The sequence below is a fragment of the Osmerus eperlanus genome, chromosome 7 (assembly GCF_963692335.1).
Source record: "Osmerus eperlanus chromosome 7, fOsmEpe2.1, whole genome shotgun sequence".
In the NCBI taxonomy this organism is placed as follows: domain Eukaryota; kingdom Metazoa; phylum Chordata; class Actinopteri; order Osmeriformes; family Osmeridae; genus Osmerus; species Osmerus eperlanus.
In genome coordinates, this window is record NC_085024.1 from 3,361,389 (window position 1) to 3,381,800 (window position 20,412).

A 20,412-nucleotide genomic window follows, 5' to 3' on the forward strand; every position below is an offset into this window, starting at 1 on the left:
AAAGGAAAATGTGTTGAGGGCGGATGTTATAAAAGCATTCCTGACTAAATGAAACATACATTATTTTCATAACCTCAGCCTTGAATTTGTTTAGCAACAGTGCTTTTACATCCTCAGTCTAATGTGTACGTATTTTAAGTCTAGGCTACTTAAATGTTGCTGCATTGATAAAAAATGAACACATCTCTGTACAAGTCCACTGTCAACACAATACTTCCAATACAATAAAGTCAACCGATAAACTCGGAAACAAAAAACATTACCCAAGCAATGTAAAAAAGAAGAAGCAATAAAATCAGAGAGAAATCACGCTCATATATATTATAACCCCTGAAATCCTACGGGATTGGACTGTAAGAATGAAAACGTGTGTGCAGCCGTCCAATCTTCTCAGCATTGCTACTGTAGTTTTCATTCATTGCCAAACAAAGAGATAAAGCAGCTCTTTCCGGCGCAGCCCTCATCATCTCCGTCTGGGTTTTCATGATGACAGGCTGCTTATATCTCTTTTATTGGAGCCTATAAGGACACGGAGGTCCTGAGTGGATATATGGGCTACTGTATCACGGAGGCTTTACTGTGGTGCAGCGCTGCGGCAGCTGTTGTCTCCTGCATGCTAACTGAGACGGGCCTACTCTGACAGGAGCGCAGGCGAAACGAGCGCGTCATTACGCCGCTGATCTGATGAACGCCACGGGATGCCGTGGGGCACACGCCCAGTCAACCGGATCTGATAGGTCCGTCCCTGAAGACGACTCGACACACAGCTTGATGGAAATTGACCCAATTGCGAGTGAAACAGGACCATAAACGCAGTTATGACTTCATGGCTCGTTTTAGAGTTGGGTTAGCGGGGCGATCTTTTCTTGCTCTCAGTATCTGGACTCAGACACACACAGCTGGATTAACAATGCTGGAGAGTAGGCCTACACATGTTATGCTCTGTTGCAGTTCTGAGGAAGTTAAGTGTAAATATGAATAACGTTTGGGAAGTGTAACTCTCATTGTGACCCCAGCCTAACCACAGAAGTGTAACTCTCATCGTGACCCTAGCCTAACCACAGAAGTGTAACTCTCATCGTGACCCTAGCCTAACCACAGAAGTGTAACTCTCATCGTGACCCTAGCCTAACCACAGAAGTGTAACTCTCATCGTGACCCTAGCCTAACCACAGAAGTGTAACTCTCATCGTGACCCTAGCCTAACCACAGAAGTGTAACTCTCATCGTGACCCTAGCCTAACCACAGAAGTGGACAAAATAAGGTCATTTGTTGCCCTCAGTCCGACCCCAAAATTCATCACTCTGGAATTGATTAAATTATTTGATTTTAATCGTGTGGTTTCGTTAAGCAGACCTTCTATTTACTAAAGTTGTAACGATGGAAAGATGTTTCTTGTGTGGAAAATTGTCAAGTTCCAAAGTTCAGTCATGATAATGTTCACTGAACTTCTGGTAAATGAAAAGTAGTTTACTTCTCATTTCACAATATTTATTCAAGGACTTCGCCAGAAAAGATTCAGTTTTGTCCTTTAACCCCCAAAACTCCACTCTCACAATGCTTATACAATTATCAATGTATTCAATTTATAAGAACAAGACTGGATAGGTTCATGTTACGTAAGTGTCAGTTTTTTTTTTATTACATTTGCCAATCAAGAGGTCCCAGGTTATATTATTATTATATAATACAGTGCAGGATAATGAGGTCAAGAACACAAACACATGTGACTTACACAATATTTGTTAAGATTTTGTCGTCTTTAGTCAAGCAAATACTCAATACAAAAACAACACTCCAACAGGAATATAGGAAGACCTTCTGTCCGTGAACTTATTGCATGTGATTGTTTGCATGTGATGGACTTTTGGCCTGAGCTGTGTGTTTGTTCCCTGAAACTCCCTCTGTTTCCCGCTCAACACACCCACAGGTTCAAAACCCCCCAGGTCAACCTGTGTCCTGTGTCTCAGTATATAAAACCCTTCAGGACAGACCACACTTCAGTACTTTCATCCTCTGTGGAGGAACTGTGTCATCACTGCCACCTGAGACAGCGTTTGAAGCTTGCTTCAGATTCAGATTACAGATTGACCCTGCCAGCTGGTGGTACAGTACTATCACAAGGTAGGTAGGGTCTAGTGCTCTTGTAATGTATATATATTTTTTCATGTAAACTGTATATTTTTGGGATTGTCATTTTTGTTGTTACTACTGTGTAGATGTTGCTTTGCTTGGTCATAATAATTGCACTGTCCTGATGACACTTCACTACTCAGTGCATGTAACAAATAAAACAGTTTGACTTTGACTTTACAACACAAAGAAACTAAATGAATTTAATATGTCTACAAGATGAACATTTCCATAGAATATTTGTCTGTATTGATTATTGGATGTGATTTCTTTCGGAATCTTTGTGTTGAATTTTGAATTGTATTCTTTTTACAGGGATCTTTCTTGTTAGAAAACTGTTGTCATGGCGAAGTTAATTCATGTCCTGGTTCCTCTCCTTCTGCTATTGGCTGTGGGTGTCCAGTCCGTGCCAACCATACGAGTCATCGAAAATTTAAACGATTTATCGCAGCGATTCAGAAGTCAACAACACCACGGATATTTGCTGCTCCAGTGGTATGTGAATGAATGTTTAAACAATGACATGACCCTAAAAACTACATGTACCCCTCAAAGCCAGAATTTCGACCATTACGGTTTTCATGAATTCTACAATAACGGAAATCCAGACCACCCCAGAATTCTGCCTGTCCTGACTGGCCGAAGATACTACACGGTTGGAAACCTACGTTTGGGTTCTCTACTGCCTCATGCAGTGTCCAGGTACTGGGGAGAGCACCGTCATAATGATATCTTCAACAGGGACAGGCTGGTGATGAGTCTTAACCCCATAACCAACACCGTTGGTGAGATATACATCTCAGATCACTACAGCGCAGCCAGCACATTCCAAGTCGGCCGCAACGTGATCACCGCCCTCAGTGGGCTTGGACGTCCGATGGGATGAAGATTGAAGACTTCAAGCCTGCCACTGTGCTAAGAAACAGACAGTTCACCACAGTGATTGTATGAATCATATTTGTTCATTAAACATCTGATGTGGATCAGATGAGGTGTATCTCTGCTTGTGATGCACACCCACACACACTCATACACAGACATACACAAACACATACACTCACACACACTCAAACATACTCTCACACACACTCTCACACACACTCACACACACACACTCTCACACACACACTCACACACACATGCAGATCAGGCATGGTGGCTTATTTTTATACATTCAGTTCACACTATGTGGACAAATTGGGATAAAATACATTTAGATATATCAGGCTATTACGTAAAAAGCTTTGCATCAGCAGTGAATTCTAAAGAAGAGGGAAATTGGAGATAAAAATGGGCTGTTTCAGTCCCTCTTGCTCCATCAAGTCCTGCAAGCTTACTGTAATGATCTAAGAATCCCATCAACACTCAACACCTCTCCTCCAGCTCGTTCAACATATTCCACACATTTTTAAAGATCAGATTAAGCGAATACAAGTCTGATGTAACTGTCTGCTCTGAGGAACACATCCATTTGTTTCTGGAGGCACCTTGCCTTTGAACTCAAGCTCGGCCGAACCTAAACTAGAAGCAGAGAGGATAGAGGGCAAGGGGAGAAATGTGTTTGTGTGTGATTATGTGTGATTGAGTGTGAGTGTGTGAGTTTGAGTGTGTGTGTGTGTTTGTGTGTGTTTGAGTGTGTGTGTGTTTGTGTGAGTGTGTGAGTGTATTTGTGTGTGTTTGAGTGTGAGTGTGTGTGTTTGAGTGTGTGTGAGTGTGTGTGTGTTTGTGTGTGTGTGTGTTTGAGTGTGTGTGTGTTTGAGTGTGTGTGTGTTTGTGTGAGTGTGTGTGTGTGTGTTTGTGTGAGTGTGTGTGTGTGTTTGTGTGTGTTTGAGTGTGTGTGTTTGTGTGAGTGTGTGTGTGTGTTTGAGTGTGAGTGTGTGTGTTTGAGTGTGTGTGAGTGTGTGTTTGTGTGTGTGTTTGTGTGTGTTTGTGTGTGTTTGAGTGTGTGTGTGTTTGTGTGAGTGTGTGTGTTTGTAATACTATACTTGTGAGGACCACAACCTGACAAAAGACCTTTAAAGTGAGGACATTTTTCTTTGTGAGGACATTTTTGATGGTCCTCACAAGCAAATCGCTTCAAACTCTTACACTGACACCCTATGACCATAGGCATCCATCTCTGCAAATTTCAGCAAAAGTCCTCACCTATGTGGTAGGCCGTCAAAAACTGTGTTTTGGCTCTATGCTCTAGTGCACCCCTGTAGGCCAGGCTTGGTGTTGCATTCGGATTTTCCCATTGAGTCGCAGACCTTTTTTGATTGGTTCCTGAATCAGGGCTATTTTTCTGATTGGCTAGAATTTTTTAACCACATGACCAAGGGAGATGAAGGATGTGGCCACCTGCTTTTGCTTCATTTGGGAAACCCAAATGCAATACATAGACCTGGATTAACGTTTATATCAGTTACTAAATGTCTCACATATTATATTTGAGCTTGGGGAAAAAAAGTAAAAGGGCTGCTAGTTCAATGTTTATTACAATCTAGGCCAAACATAAAGTTTATAAAAATCAATGGCGATTTTGGCTTGACATTTTTGAAAACCATTTTTAAGTCCTCATTTTGGGACCAATAATAATCCTTATTTTGGGGCCAATTAAGATTTCTAAATTTGTGAAAATGATTCGGCTTTAGTTTCATTATGATGTGCATCAGGTCAAATAATTCAATGTGTGCGCACATTTGCAATGCCCCTCTTTGTAAGTTTCGCCATTTCCCACACCATTTGATCGATTATAAGATTGCTGCAACTATTGCCCACATTTCTGGCTGTCAATCTCTCGGCCAAGCGCCGTTGGGAGAGTGGCAGTTTGAAAACGACGCCCCACCCCCTCTGCCATGCACTGCACTCGCGATCTGACTTATTGACAGACATATCATGCTCACTCTTGATTGTTTTACATATGTTGATGAATTCTATACGTACATATTAAGGAAAAGGTTTTGAAATTTATATTCAGCCAAACTTTGCATTGCATAGTCTATGCAATTATGTCATTGCATTAAATGTATTTGGTATAGATTAATTAATTGCACACTTTGAATAGTCTCCTAACATAAACATTTGTGTGCCAGTCATACAATTTGGGAGACATAAGGCTGCATAATGTGTGGCCTTGAGAGAGTGGTTGTGAAGTGGCAGTTTGAAAACGATACATTTGTCATTTAGCAGACGCTCTTATCCAGATACCCCACCCTCACTGCTTTGCACTCACTGAATGCGATCTGAAATCTTGACAGAGACTTATTAAGTTTACTCAGATTTTTTTACATTATGTAAATAAATTCTATATAGGATTTTTAAAAATAAATAATACTACTTTTAGCTTGTTCATGAGATTTTCCAGACTTATGATGAAACTTTTTATCTGATATTCAGCCAAATTTTGCATTGCATAGTCTATGAAATTATGTAATTGCATGAAATCTATTTGGTATAGATTAATTAATTGCCCACTTTGAATAGTCTCGTAACATAAACAGATAAACAGTTGTGTTTGTGTGCAAGTCATAAAAGTTGGGAGACATAAGGCTGCATATTGTGTTGCTTTTGGAGAGTGGTTGTGAAGTGACAGTTTGAAAACGATACATTTAGTCAATTAGCAGACGCTGTATACAGATACCCCTCCCCCACCCCCACTGCTCTGCACTCACTGACTGCGATCTGAAATCTTGACAGAGATTTATTAAGCTTACTCAGATTTTTTTTTAATTCTATTTAGGATTTATTTTTTTATATAATACTACTTTTAGCTTGTTCGTGAGATTTTCCAGACTTTTGACAAAACTTTTAATCTGATATTCAGCCACACTTTGCATTGCATAGTCTATGCAATGATGTAATTGTGTGCAATGTATTTGGTATAGATTAATTAACCACTTTGAATAGTCTCCTAACATAATCAGATAAACATTTAAGTCATCATTAAAGTTGGGAGACCTAAGGCTGCATATTGTGTTGCCTTAGGAGAGGTTGGTAAGTGGCAGTTTGATACATTTGATTTGGCTTCCAGCACAGCACAACTCACTCACCCCTCCCCCACTAGGTTCTGAGTGGCAAAGCTTATGACAGGTGGTCAGTGGTGTGTGTAAGTCAGAGGACTCAAATCAGAGAGGGCAATTTAGGCAGGAAAACTGTTTTAAGGATTGTTGATGGAAAACGCGTTTTGGTCACTTTAAGATATATTATTATTTTGTTTTAATTACTTTATAGTTAAGTGAATCAGCCCATGCAACACACTAAGATTGTAATAGTCAGTTACTTGTGGTCCTGTGCTCTCCTGGTCAAACCTGTGTGCCCGGTTTGGGAGTAGCAGATGGTGATCCATTGTTGTTTTGATGGAGGTCCACACCAGCAGTCAGCCACACAGGCCAGAACAAAACCACGCAGGGCAGTACAGTCAGCCACACAGGCCAGAACAGAACCATACAGGCCAGAACAGAACCACGCAGGGCAGTACAGAACCACACAGGCCAGAACAGAACCACACAGGCCAGAAAAGAACCACACAGGGCAGTACAGTCCGCCACGCAGGCCAGAACCAAACCACACAGGCCTGCACAGTCAGCCACACAGGCTAGAACAGAACCACACAGGCCATAACAGAACCACACAGGCCAGAACAGAACCACACAGGCCAGGACAGTCAGCCACATAGGCCAGAACAGAACCACACAGGCCAGAACAAAACCACACAGGCCTGTACAGTCAGCCACACAGGCCAGGACAGAACCACACAGGCCAGCATAGAACCACACAGGCAGTGCCGGTCCTAGCACATTTGGCGCCCTATAGGCAAGATTTATCACCAGGTGTGTAGGTCCTCGAGGGTAGGCACATTGCAGCCGATCACCTTCTCAGCAGCTCGGTGGATACGCTGCAGTCTGCTCTTGTCATTCCTGCGGAAGCTGAAGAAATTCAACCTGCCAAAGACCATGATGGTGCACTTCTACACAGCCATCATTGAGTCCATCCTCACCTCCTCCATCACCATCTGGTACGCTGCTGCCACTGCCAAGGACAAGAGCAGACTGCAGCGTATCATCCGCACTGCTGAGAAGGTAATCAGCTGCAATCTGCCCACCCTCGAGGACCTTCACCTTCACACAGATCTCTTATTGTTCTATCAAGTGCGGAAGCCTGACCGTCATTGTACTAGCTATACAAGGCTTGCTGTCCCCTCACCTCCCAGGTCAGATATGACCACCTGACTGCTCTGGACTCTTGATTACCTGAATGTCTGACTACATAACTGCCTGTCTGATTGCTCCCTCAGCCACATAATACCTGTGATTTATTCCTTGAATGAAGACAGGTTTAAGGATATTGTATTACACCAAATTCCTTATCTACTGTATGTACAGTATTTTATTTTCTAGCTAACATTTCTCTTGACTAATGGACATTTTACATGGTCAGTTTCATATAATATGTAACTACAAATGGTATTTGATAATCACACCAACATAAACACAAAAAGGCAGTTGAGAACCACTCATTAATCCACTACCAATCACCTGATATTGGCAAGCAAATCGAAATAACGTTCTCAAATCTGATGTGCTATTAAATATTTATAACATTTTATCAGAACATGTATTCATCTTAAATACATTTAGTTAGGGGTAACCGTTCTACTCGGGCACGAACACATGTCCACGTACATTTATGCATCTAGATATTTAAATAAGCAGTGTTTGTCAACGTGTTTCTGGATCAACATGGATACTTTCCATTGGCGACTGCATCAACTTCGTTTGCATCACGCTAAATGTGTAATAAGTTTCCAAAATTACAAGTACATGAACCGTACTACGGATCAAGAATCTACACAGAAATTACTAAAAAAGGTAAGCACGTTTTTATTAAAATGTATTTATTGAATACAAATATTAGCAACTACAATTGGCCTCATGAATATGCAGTAGAACAATCCATAAAATCGCCATAACAGCGGAGCTTCTGCCATTCAGACTCAAGCTCCGATCCCGGTAAGTGAGAGTAGGCTGATGCTTAATAAAAAGTTGATTGCTTGTAAAAAATGATTAAATTCGATGGCGTGTGATTAAAATCCACATTTACCAAAGATTATTCCAATGGATGAAAAAATTTAACTTTCCAAAGATGCATATTAGCAAAGTATTTAGGAGAAAAGATTGAACAGCGATGACGCACGTGGAGTTTTCCGTAAAACCAATGCTAGCAGTCACGCTAATAATATTGTAGTATTTGGTTTGGTTCAATGTATAGCAACAAATGCTGAGTGTATAAATGATGATATTTACATTTATTTATATAATTTGTCTAAAATGCATCCTTTATGCGTCGTGATTCGAGCTTTAGTAAAGGCCGCACATGACGCACGTTAGGCCATTTTGATAGCCACTCGGTGATTAGGCTACATTGGATCATTTAACGTTATCCAGAGCGTGTGTACCGTAAACTCGTTTTAAAATGGATCCATTTGCTATTTCAGATGCTACGTATTTAGTTTAACTCTTCATTTCGTTTTGAATAGGTCATGGAGTCAAGGAAAACCCGAGAAAAGGTAACCACTGTTTTTCTGTAGGCTAGATATTTTCCACACAAAACCTCCATTATATCCCTCTCAATCGCTACATAAATCTAACTCAGTCAAGTTGAGAGAAAGTAGATAGGGGAAAGCATGCACCTGCCAAGTGACAAGAGGTTAACTGTAATGCAGTCATATAATATACCAATATAATAACAGATATTGTGTTGTGTGTATGTGTATATATATATATATATATATAACATAATTTTTGTTTTTATTTTTTAAAGGACCCTAAGTATGTAGAGAGTAATACAGAATGCAGTGCCTCAGAATATTTGCCGGAGGAAAGCACTTCGGAGGACTCATGTGCATCCCCTTTAAAAAAGCTTGCCTGCGCCTCAAAACAGCCAGCCAGCGCCTCAAAGCAGCCAGCCAGCGCCTCAAAGAAGCCAGCCTGCGCCTCAAAGAAGCCAGCCTGCGCCTCAAAGAAGCCAGCCTGCGCCTCAAAGAAGCCAGCCTGTGCCGTAAAGCAGCCAGCCAGCGCCGTAAAGCAGCCAGCCAGCGCCGTAAAGCAGCCAGACGCCACCTCAAAGCAGCCAGAGGGAAGCCTGTCTGAGGCCCCACTAAAATCAGCTCCAGTCACTCCCATGGAACTCTGTGAGACTGTGGATAATGGTGAGTCATTATTATATGTTAAGAAGTGCAGTAAAGAGGGGGGAAGAAGAAAATGGGACAAAAAACATTACTGTATCTACTGCTTTAAGCCTCAAAGCAAAATAGCAAGGCACCTTGAAAGGAAACACAATAAGGAACTAGAAGTAAGTCGTGCAATCTGTTTCTCAAAAGGCTCCAAACAACGTCTAGCTTTGCTTGAAAAAATCAGAAACAAAGGTGACTATCACCACAATGTAGAAGTACTAAAACGACGTGATGGAGAGCTTGTAACATGGAGGCAGCCCACACATGATGTATCACCAAGCAAGTACCTGCCATGCAAATACTGTTTAGCTTTATTTGTTAAAAATGACCTTTGGAAGCACCAGAAAAAATGTAAATTAAGACCAGAAGCAAAGTCTTCCAAAAGGGAGAGAGTACAAGCTTCAGCAACCTGCCTCATTCCGAACGGAAGTCATGCTTCCGAAGAAAGCAGAAGGGTTACGGACAAAATGCGAATTGATTCGGTCTCTATGGAGTTGAAGTCGGACCCCTTGATCTGTACATATGCAGAACTCATGTATGAGACGCACGAGGAAAGTCAACTTGGATACTGTGCTCAAAAAATGAGGGAGTTGGGTAGATTCATCCTTGCTGTCAAAAGAATAGATCCAAGTGTCAAAACTCTAAGGGAGGTCTGTGTTCCAGCTAGATTCAAGTTGGCTGTATCAGCAGCCCTAAACGTTTGTGGATATTTAAAACAAAAGAGGAGTTTCAATATTCCATCACTGGCCTGCAAGCTGGGATATTCGTTGAAGAAGGTGGCTGAAATAATAGTGGGTGAAAGTGTGCAGCAGGAAGATTCTGCGTCTGAAAAGGATGCAGCAAGCTTCATCAAGTTGATCGATACTTACTGGAGTGTGTATGTCTCCAAACGTGCCAGGACTAACCTAGAAGAGAAGAAATGGAACAAAGATGACATGATTCCGCTGACAGAAGATGTAGTCCTACTCCAAAAACACCTCAAAGCTTTGGAAGAGAAATCAAAAGAACAACTGTCTGAGGCACCTAGTCCAACAGCTTGGAAGGTTCTTTGTGAGAGTCTGCTTGCACAGGTTATACTCTTCAATCGGAGACGTGAAGGGGAGGCATCAAAGTTACTGATGCAGACCTATCAAAACAGAAACAGGGCTCCACTTAATGCTGATGTCTACCAGAGCCTCTCAAAGTTAGAGCAAGAACTAAGTGAACAGTTCACACGGCTAGAGATAAGGGGGAAAAGAGGTCGCAAAGTACCTGTCCTCCTCACCAAAAGAGTGACTGCATCACTTGACTTACTTATCAAGTATCGATCTGACGTTGGTGTGCCAGAAGACAACCCTTATGTGTTTGCCAGAGTCGAGGCAAAGACTCCTATCAGAGGCGCAGACTGCCTGCGCAAGTTTGCAGATGCTTGCAAAGCGGCTCACCCAGAGAGACTCAGGTCCACCAAACTGAGAAAACATGTTGCTACACTTTGCCAGATTATGAATTTAAAAGACAATGAAATGGACCAGGTTGCGAAGTTCATGGGCCATGACATACGTGTCCATCGAGAGTACTACCGCATGACCGAAAACACTCTTCAACTTGCCAAAATGAGCAGAGTTCTGATGGCCATTGAGCAGGGGACACACACATACAAGGGGAAATCTCTTGATGAAATCTCTGTCAACACAACTGGTGTGTAAACTTGATATATTCCCTTATACTAATGAATTAATTAATTGGTTTACTAAACAAATTACATTTTTCAGACACAGAAAGCAGGGTTCTTCAGAGACGAGAAGAAGATGCCACAGACAGTATTCCAGACAGTGCCTCAGACAGTGACGAGAAAGGTAAGCCATGATCCTCTGAGGCTACCAGGTTAACCAACCTGTAACTACAGATGTTGGAGCATAACACATTGGCTTGTGGGATTGTATGCAGTCAAAATTGGGAGGATGAAAGTGTCATAACTTATATCATATCTTGCTTGTTTCACAGTTCTTACCATGAGCTCCTCCCCCACCTGGGATTTTGATGCAGATGATGAGACTGGTATGCCATTATACATATTTGTTGGAAATCTTGGCACATTGACCATCAAATTTGTTTAGATGGCTGTCTATATTGTTTGATTAAAACATTAGTTTGTGTGCTTAAATGTTTCAGAAACAGAGAGTAAGCTGATTCCAAAGACTGCCGTTCCACCAAAGAAACGACCCAGAACTTCCTCCACTGTTGCAAATAAAGAGCCCGGTAAGTTTGAGGCAATTTCGAGACATCCATAGTGAGAGTTGTAAAGGTGCTAAGCACACCATTAAACAGTTAAATAATTGTGTGCTTGAATGTTTTTCAGACAAGGAGAGTAAGCTGATTCCAAAGAGTGCTGTCCCACCAAAGAAACGACCCAGAACTTCCTCCACTGTTGCAAATGAAGAGCCCGGTAAGTGAGGCAATTTCGAGACATCCATAGTGAGAGTTGTAAAGGCGCTAAGCACACCATTAAACAGTTAAATAATTGTGTGCTTGAATGTTTTTCAGAAACAGAGAGTAAGCTGATTCCAAAGTGTGCTGTCCCACCAAAGAAACGACCCAGAACTTCCTCCATTGTTGCAAATGAAGAGCCCGGTAAGTTTGAGGCAATTTCGAGACATCCATAGTGAGAGTTGTAAAGGGGCTAAGCACACCATTAAACAGTTACATAATTTACTTTATATTCATTTTTGTTGTCCCTTCTGTAGGAGCTGTGAAAGGTCAAAAGATGCCCTGGAGACCAGAAGAAAGGGATGCAGTTTTTCAGCACTTGGGGAAATACATAACTTTACAAAGAGTACCAGGGAAGACTGAGTGCATGGCATGCCTCAATAAAGAGCCTACCCTCCACAGAAGATCTTGGAAAGATGTAAAAAATTACCTTCACAATTCTATTCAAAGCATGAAGAAAAAAATGGCTCGTGATGAAGCAGGATTAAAAGACAAGAAATAAGATGGAGTTAAAGGATGAGGGTGGTTAATTAGATCAGTGGTTCCCAACCCTGGTCCTCAGGGCACCCCTGTCCTGCATGTTTTAGATGTTTCCCTGCACCAACACACCTGATTCAAATGAATGGTCAAAAGCAGGCTTCTGCAGAGCTGGATAACAACCCATTCATTTGAATCAGGTGTGTTGGAGCAGGGAAACATCTAAAACATGCAGGACAGGGGTGCCCTGAGGACCAGGGTTGGGAACCACTGAGTTAGATGTTTAGTTTAAGTTAGGGGCTAAAGATGGGTTAGTAAGGGAATGGGGAGCATTGGGGTCCGCATTGTTTGGTTTTAAATGTTGACTACTGATCCAACTACTTTTGCTCATTAAATGTCATGATGTCCCCCTTGTTCATCCAAGCTTTGGACATACAGGTATGACATAAGTTGGAGTTCTAATAAAGATACAGTTTGTCAACTGAAACCCTCACCTTTCTAATATATTTTATACATATTGACAAGGACGGCCAGGAAAGACTGAACACGTGGCATGCCTTAAGATTCCTTGGGATCTCTGAACTGTCTGATTCAAGTGTGTTGGAGGTCAAAGAAGGTGTTGACCAGCACTGACCAGTTGATAAAGTCCATTATCCACAGGGCATGTCGGTCATCTAGGTGGAAGCTGGTGGTGAGTTTTCCAGCAAGAATGTTTGCTGGGATGGTTAGGGTGTTTCAATGCCTAGAATTTTCATACAGCAGTCAGGCTGTAGTGCTGGGGGGTCTGGATGCATATGTATGCGTAATACTTGGCAATACTAGTCTATCTTTAACTACTGTGTTTGCACCAAAATCACCAAAAACCATACTTGATTTACCTAAAATAGTACCTCATTCGGGACAGGTGGAGCAATGCTCCCCCCTAGAATAAACCAGGTTTACAAAATAATGTAAAAACATGTAGGATATTATAAGCTAAATAACTAGATCCCTTGTGCTAGCCAACTCGTCAGGTGTTATGAATAGCGTACTGTAGATTTGTTGTTGTTGCGGTTTAGCCCTCTACAAGACGTAAACAGCGAGGTATTAAATACGTTTGCCAACATAAGAAATGGACCTGTCGTATTAGTGAGTCATTATCCTATTCAGTGAGCTGTACATGTATTATTTCTTTGTGATTTTTGTATGATGAACGGAAACAAGGTTGTTGCGTTGGTGGCTCTGTCTGAACTGCGAAAGGTCTGTGTGGCAAAAAAAAGTGCTCAGTATTTCATTTTGTGAGTGACTTAACAGTATTAATCTACGTTGTTGAAATAATATTTGTGCGCGTACGTGACCTAGGTTAAATAATTTCATGTCAAAATTGCAGAACCACACAGGCCAGCATAGAACCACACAGGCAGTGCCGGTCCTAGCACATTTGGCGCCCTATAGGCAAGATTTATCACCAGGTGTGTAGGTCCTCGAGGGTAGGCACATTGCAGCCGATCACCTTCTCAGCAGCTCGGTTGATACGCTGCAGTCTGCTCTTGTCATTCCTGCGGCAGCTGAAGAAATTAAACCTGCCAAAGACAATGATGGTGCACTTCTACACAGCCATCATTGAGTCCAGCCTCACCTCCTCCATCACCATCTGGTACGCTGCTGCCACTGCCAAGAACAAGAGCAGACTGCAGCGTATCATTCGCACTGCTGAGAAGGTGATCGGCTGCAATCTGCCCACCCTCGAGGACCTTCACACCTCAAGGACATGACAGATTTCTTATTGTTCTATCAAGTGCGGAAGCCTGACCGTCATTGTACTAGCTGTACAAGGCTTGCTGTCCCCTCACCTCCCAGGTCAGATATGACCACCTGACTGCTCTGGACTCTTGATTACCTGAATGTCTGACTACCTAACTGCCTGTCTGATTGCTCCCTCAGTCACCTAATATCTGTGACGTATTAATTGAATGAAGACAGGTGTTTTAAGGATATTGTATTACACCAAACTCCTTATCTACTGTATTTACTGTATCCTCTTTTCTATCTAACATTTCTCTTGACTAATGGACATCGGTTTCATTTTATATGTAACTGCAAATGGTAATTGGGAAACACACCAACATACACACAAAAAGGCAGTTGAGAACCACTCATTTATCCACTAACAATTTTTATCTTTATATAACTACTGTGTTTGTCTGCACCAACAGCACCAAATATAATTTATTGTATGTGAAAACGTAGGCAACTTGGAAATAAACCGGTTTCTGATTATAATGAATTCTTTTGCGTTATCAACCCCTCTGCTAATTTACTAATATGGCCAACATTCTTATAGTTTATGGATTTCATTCATACTTCATTGATTGGTCGTGGCCAGGATTGCTGTAAGCTAAATAATTAACCAGTTTCCTTGTGCTAGCTAACTCGTTGTTAACTGACGTCAGGAGTTATGAATACTGTAGATCTTTTTTTTATACCGGTTTACCGCTCTAAAAGACTGCAAGATCTTAAAGAAGTTTGCCAACATGTGTCAGCCGTATTGGTAAGTCAATATATTGTTTAGCAGGTATCAGTTATTTTGTGAGTGACTTTACTGTATTAAACTGCTTAATTACAAAGGTAGTTAAATAGATTTGCATTCGGCGTTGTTTAAATAATCTTTGTGCTTGTGTGCGTACGTGACCTAAATAATTTCATGCGAAAATTGCTAACGCATCTGTAATAGTTCGATAGTTAAAATACATCATCAAAATAAGTTCATTAAAACCCATACACCACAATCTGCTTTTACATTAAATCGTTTAATTTAAACTCGTGCAAATTGGTTTGTCGACAACTAAAGTGAAAGCCATAGTCAGTATATGAGCGGCATATACCGAAAATGGCGATCCGGTGGTGGACAAAAGAAAAGTCATGTGATCTAAAATCTACCTAGTAACAGAGTAGTAACCAGTGGTCCTCACACCCGCGGGTCTGTGCACATATTTTTTCTAACGAGTGTATCGTGATTTTGAGGTGACTTCTGGCCTCGTGAGAGCCACCTAGTGCTAAAATATATTTTTGCAGGCTCCCTGCTCCTCCAGATAGGGTGGCCCTCACTTCGTGGGGTCTGAGTCAAGGTCCTCACATGGGTACAATAACCAGTATGTGTGTGTCTGTGTGTGTGTGTGTGTGTGTGTGTCTCTGAGTGTGTGTGTGTGTGTCTCTGTGTGTGTGTGTGTGTGTCTCTGTGTGTGTGTGTGTGTGTGTGTCTCTGTGCGTGTGTGTGTCTCTGAGTGTGTGTGTGTGTGTCTCTGTGTGTGTGTGTGTCTCTGTGTGTGTGTGTGTGTGTCTCTGTGCGTGTGTGTGTCTGTGTGTGTGTGTGTGTGTGTCTCTGAGTGTGTGTGTGTGTGTCTCTGTGTGTGTGTGTGTGTGTCTCTGTGCGTGTGTGTGCTCCTCACCACAGTTCCTCTCGTCCAGGCCGTTGGGACAGTCCTTGATGCCGTCACACGCAGGAACACACAGACCGTTCAGAGAGCACAGGAACTGACCAGGACAGGCTGCACACACACACGTACACACATACACACACACATACACACGCACGCATCAAGCATCTGATGTGTTTTTTGAAGGAATAAAACTGAACCAATCCCTATCCCCCTTGCTCCTCGAACTTACGATCTGATTGGTTGAAAAGGCTGTAGTGGACCTGGATACCAGGCCCTGTGAGTGACACCTCGGACGTCATGACGACGGTGGTTGTCGTGGAGAGGAGGTAGAGGCGCTCCTTGTAGGGCTGGAGACCTCGCGTACCGCACAATCTGACACACACACACACAACGTTTACGTGTGTGTGTATGCGTGAGTGTGTGATATATGTGGGTGTGTGTGATGTGTATGATGTGTGTGTGTGTGTGTGGTACCTGCGGTTCTGGACGAGCCACTGTCCCTGTGTGCAGACCTGGTTGTAGTTGGCTCTGCTCAACTCATAGCCCTCAAACTCCAGAGACACACCGTAGTCTGTGGAAGGAACCTGCACCACACACACACACACACATGCATACACACACACACACACACACATGAATACACACACACATGCATACACAAGAACAAACACAAGACACACAGATAAACAGACAAAAAACACAGACACAAATATCTTCCCTATCCAGGAAAACACACACACAGACAGACACACACAGACACGCACACACACACACACACACACACATGGGAGTCTTACGGTGAGCGTCCAGGTGCAGGTGGTGTCGGGGGGGTAGTAGCTGGGGTAGAAGGGGGTACGCAGGAAGCCCTGCACCCCCAGGACTGGCTGCAGCCGCACCCTAGAGGAACACACTGGGGGAAGCAGAGAGGGAGGGAGGGAGGGAGGTAGGGAGGGAGGGAGGGAGGGAGGTAGGGAGGGAGGGAGGGAGGGAGGGAGGCGATAATCAGGGGAGGCAAAGGGAGTTGGGAAATAAAGATTGTGGCTTCGGATAAAATACATTACTTCAACCTGAACCCCTCAACTTCTGTCTATAGAGGGAACTCCCAGTGGTTTAGTTAACAAACACAGGTCATTCTGGACCATGAGGTTTAGTTATCACAACACAGGCCATTCTGGTTTAGTAATCCCAACACAGGCCATTCTGGTTTAGTTATCACAACACAGGCCATTCTGGTTTAGTTATCACAACACAAGCTATTCTGGACCATGAGGTACTGCACCTGGGCTGGGCCAAGCCTGTGCAGCGAGGGAGAAGGTGTTTTTGTAGTTGTAGAGTCCTTGTTTCCAGATCACAGTCATCCAGCTCCCCGACGATACCACTTGGACTACACGCTCATGACTGCTGCACCCATATACACTGAGGGGAGAGGGGGTTAGTGTGTCTGTGTGATTGTGTACGTCTGTGTGTGTGTGTGTGTCTACTCACGAGGTGATCAGGTTTGCGTCGGAGGGTGTGAGTGTGTTGTAGACAGCCAGCCTGTCTCTACACTCAGGAAGCAACCATTCCATATGCAACTCCAGTCTGGAACCAGGACCAGGACCAGGACCAGGACCAGGACCATTACCAGTACCAACACCAGGACTAGGACTAGGACTAGGACTAGTATCAAACCCAGGACCAGGGCCTGCCTGGAGGTGCCACAGGCAGGATGAGAGCTGAGTGTCTGGGCCACGCAGGGGGACCGGGGCCCCAGGGATCAGCAGCTGGTACCTGTAACAGTCTGGAAGGGAAGGATGGAGGGATGAGAGGAATGAGAGAGGGCAGGCAGGAATAAGAGGAGGAGGCTAGTTAGATAAGTGGGTTGTGTAAGAGAGAGAAACAGTGAGAGAGAGAGAGAGAGAGAGAGAGAGAGAGAGAGAGAGAGAGAGAGAGAGAGAGAGAGAGAGAGAGAGAGAGAGAGAGAGAGAGAGGGTAAGGGGAGGGAGGGTGTGAGAGAGGGAGAAAGGGAGAGAGAAACAGAGAAAGAGAGTGTAACAGAGAGAAACAACAATAAAAAGAAAAGAAACATTTAAAAGAAATCCTACCAAAAGAGGCCTTCAAAAGCTCTACAACTTTTGGTTCTGTTTCTGTGGAGAAGGCAGAATCAAACATAAACCAACTCAATAAAATGACATCACTCAAAAGGAACCAAAAAGTCAAATAATAATAAAAACTACATTTCCCAACTTCCTGCTCCTGTATCACCTGTGATGGAGAATGATGGGAGATGTAGTTTGTATCCCCAGTAGCTGGCCGTCTGCTCCAACCTCCCCAGCAGGCTGCTGTTGACCCTCTCCAGGTTGACCTTCCCAACATGGCTGCCAGGGACAGACAACAGCAGCCAGAAATGCGCCACTACACTCCCTTCCCTGCGGAAACAAGGGAGACACAATCAAAGGTTCCATGACATACTGAAAAGTGTATTGAGGGTAAAGAACTAGGAACCCGAAAGGTGAGACCGAGAGGGCTTGTACGTGGAGGAAGGTGGGTGGGGAGGGAGGAAAAGAACGAGCAACCTGATTGGTTGTTACAGGTACGCACCCGAAGGCGAAGACGGTGGAGGAGTTGAAGTAACGAGACAAATCAGAAGCTTTCACTGTCATCTTCACCTGAGAGGAAGAGGGAGAGAGGGAGAGAGGGAGGGGAGGGGAGGGGAGGGAGGGAGGGAGGGAGGGAAGGTGTTCCACAAATGACTTGACTGATACATGAACTTGACCATATAAGGTCATGGGAGTACGCACCATGTCCTGGACATCCACAGCCTGCGTCCTGAAGGCGGAGCTGGTGTGGGAGGAGAGACCGCTGGAGAAGTTCCTGTTGAGGATGGTGAGACGAGCCACGTACTGCTGCTGAACACGAGGCTCTAGTACCCACACTCTGTAGTCTGGAGGAGGAGGAGGAGGAGGGAGGGAGGGAGGGAGGGAGGGAGGGAGGGAGGGAGAAGGGAGGGAGGGAGGGAGGGAGGGAGGAGGGGGAGGGAGGGAGGGTTGTTTAGATGTGCATGCCAACCAAACAGATATCCCAAACTTCCTTTCCCATGATCCTTTGCTCACCCAGGAAGTACCAGAGCAGAGAGGCCCCTCCGACGATGATGGCGATGAAGAGGAGGAGGGCCACCAGACATTTGCATGGTCGCAAGTTCTTAGAGGAGACCACCTTTGCCCCAGACCCGGGTGTCTGACAGACGCACACACACACACACCCAGACACACACACACACACACACACACATACACGCACAGAAGCCTGTTAGTGTTTACTAATTGGCCATTTGTACACTGAGCAATTTAGCTGCATGTAACATTCTAATGCCTTTAGGAAAGGGGGCTGCGTAAATGTGTGTGTCTGTGTGTGTGTGTGTATTTACAGATCTGTAGATACGTATAATAGAAACAAATTTAACAGATCAAGGAAGCGTTTAAGGATTGATAGTTCGGTAACACAAATAACTGAACTTTGGCAAAAAATCTTCTAAAATAAACTCACCCCTTGCTCAGCCGCGAGGGCGTCATCCATGTCACACGTACGTGACTTTTTAGACCCATGTCCAACCGCCATGACTTATTCCGTTATTCCTCCTAAGACCATCACATTGCCAATTTCGCGATTTTAGAAGATATAGGCTAATTGTCATTTACATTTGTACTGCATATATGTTTCGTTTCTGTCCAGACATGTCCGCAACGAGTTCTGAAAACGCCGGAAAAAAACAGCTTCCCCTTTATTTGCAGGTCCAAAGGTAACTTCGGTCAATATGATACTTATTTGGGGGGAATAATCCCTTCGAGGGCATGAGCAAGAAATAGGGCCTCTATGAAACTTATTTTTAACATATGTTATCTGTTTGTCTATCCATCTCTGTCCTCTCCTCTCTCCATCACTTGTGTAGCATGTTATCGTCTCGTGTCTTTTCCCTAAGGGAATGGTTACCATGACATCTTATGCCGCCGCCCAACAACGTGTCCAGGAACCCAGGTAAATCCCATTGGAATCCGAGTTGCTCGCAGTAGGCCTAATTAGTCCTTGAAGGATATCTACGATATTTTTACTTCACAGTTCATCAACACAATAAGTTGTGAATTTGTATCAGACCTATAATGGAAATAATTTTAGAACAACAAATATTGGTAAGTAGGCCAATTCAATTTGACTGTCAATATTCGCATTTCTAAGTTTTCACTCACATCTATAGTTCAGCCTGTATTTGTGTGGGTTCACGAAATGCTGTCTCAAGACACACGCTCCCTGTCTGAGCTCATGTGACAAAATGAGTCGAAAAAGTCACTCTTTTCGGTCGAGTTAATAAAAAGAGTCTGACTTTCCATAACGAATTCAGTGGAATCCACGCACAAGGACACAGGTCTCGATAAATAAACAAACATTTTTATTTACAGCGAACGTACAACAAAGACATTACATTCAAGTTGTCAGTGAGAAGAAGCGGAGAACATTTAGTCATTTAGCAGACGCTCTTATCCAGAGCAACTTACAGTAAGTACAGTGACATTCCCCCGAGGCAAGTAGGGTGAAATGCCTTGCTCAAGGACACAACGTCATTTTTCACGACCGGGAATCGAACCGGCAACCTTCTGACTACTAGCCCAATTCCCTAACCCAGGGGTCCCCAAACTACGGCACCCCCACGCATTTTGACCACCCCTCTA

At 43.4% G+C, this 20,412-nt stretch overlaps 2 protein-coding genes and 1 long non-coding RNA gene across 4 annotated transcripts; 2 read left to right on the plus strand and 1 right to left on the minus strand.

The window, feature by feature from the left end:
• The first annotated feature begins 1,932 nt into the window (after window positions 1-1,932).
• LOC134024104 (uncharacterized) lies at window positions 1,933-3,122 on the plus strand. The gene is made up of 2 exons (XR_009930848.1): window positions 1,933-2,125; window positions 2,450-3,122. It is a non-coding gene; the product is annotated as an uncharacterized LOC134024104 (long non-coding RNA).
• An 8,212-nt stretch (window positions 3,123-11,334) lies between these two features.
• Window positions 11,335-12,566, plus strand: LOC134024100 (high mobility group nucleosome-binding domain-containing protein 3-like). Of its 2 annotated transcripts, XM_062466528.1 has the most exons (5): window positions 11,335-11,384; window positions 11,499-11,585; window positions 11,686-11,772; window positions 11,871-11,957; window positions 12,071-12,566. In XM_062466528.1, the coding sequence occupies exons 1-5, from the start codon at window positions 11,339-11,341 to the stop codon at window positions 12,313-12,315; spliced, it is 552 nt and encodes a 183-aa protein (XP_062322512.1). In that variant the 5' UTR covers window positions 11,335-11,338; the 3' UTR covers window positions 12,316-12,566. The 2 variants fall into 2 exon arrangements, with proteins under 2 accessions (XP_062322512.1, XP_062322513.1); XM_062466529.1 differs by lacking the exon at window positions 11,871-11,957.
• A 2,632-nt stretch (window positions 12,567-15,198) lies between these two features.
• LOC134023785 (transmembrane protease serine 6) lies at window positions 15,199-19,671 on the minus strand. Its single transcript, XM_062466147.1, has 13 exons — window positions 19,235-19,671; window positions 18,802-18,925; window positions 18,490-18,632; window positions 18,290-18,357; window positions 17,954-18,117; window positions 17,794-17,835; window positions 17,195-17,489; window positions 16,989-17,125; window positions 16,507-16,619; window positions 16,184-16,293; window positions 15,939-16,081; window positions 15,719-15,817; window positions 15,199-15,209 (listed from the first exon to the last, which is right to left on the minus strand). The coding sequence occupies exons 1-13, from the start codon at window positions 19,304-19,306 to the stop codon at window positions 15,199-15,201; spliced, it is 1,521 nt and encodes a 506-aa protein (XP_062322131.1). The 5' UTR covers window positions 19,307-19,671.
• Between the last annotated feature and the right edge of the window lie 741 nt (window positions 19,672-20,412).

Coding starts and splice junctions, on each gene's coding strand:
- LOC134024100 (XM_062466528.1), top strand. CDS start 11,339: ATGAGCTCCTCCCCCACCTGGGATTTTGATGCAGATGATGAGACTG. Junction 11,586..11,685: donor TGTTGCAAATAAAGAGCCCG/GTAAGTTTGAGG, acceptor AATGTTTTTCAG/ACAAGGAGAGTAAGCTGATT. Junction 11,773..11,870: donor TGTTGCAAATGAAGAGCCCG/GTAAGTGAGGCA, acceptor AATGTTTTTCAG/AAACAGAGAGTAAGCTGATT.
- LOC134023785 (XM_062466147.1), bottom strand. CDS start 19,306: ATGGCGGTTGGACATGGGTCTAAAAAGTCACGTACGTGTGACATGGAT. Junction 18,118..18,289: donor TCCACCGTCTTCGCCTTCGG/GTGCGTACCTGT, acceptor TTGTTTCCGCAG/GGAAGGGAGTGTAGTGGCGC. Junction 16,082..16,183: donor TGGCTCGTCCAGAACCGCAG/GTACCACACACA, acceptor TGTGTGTGTCAG/ATTGTGCGGTACGCGAGGTC.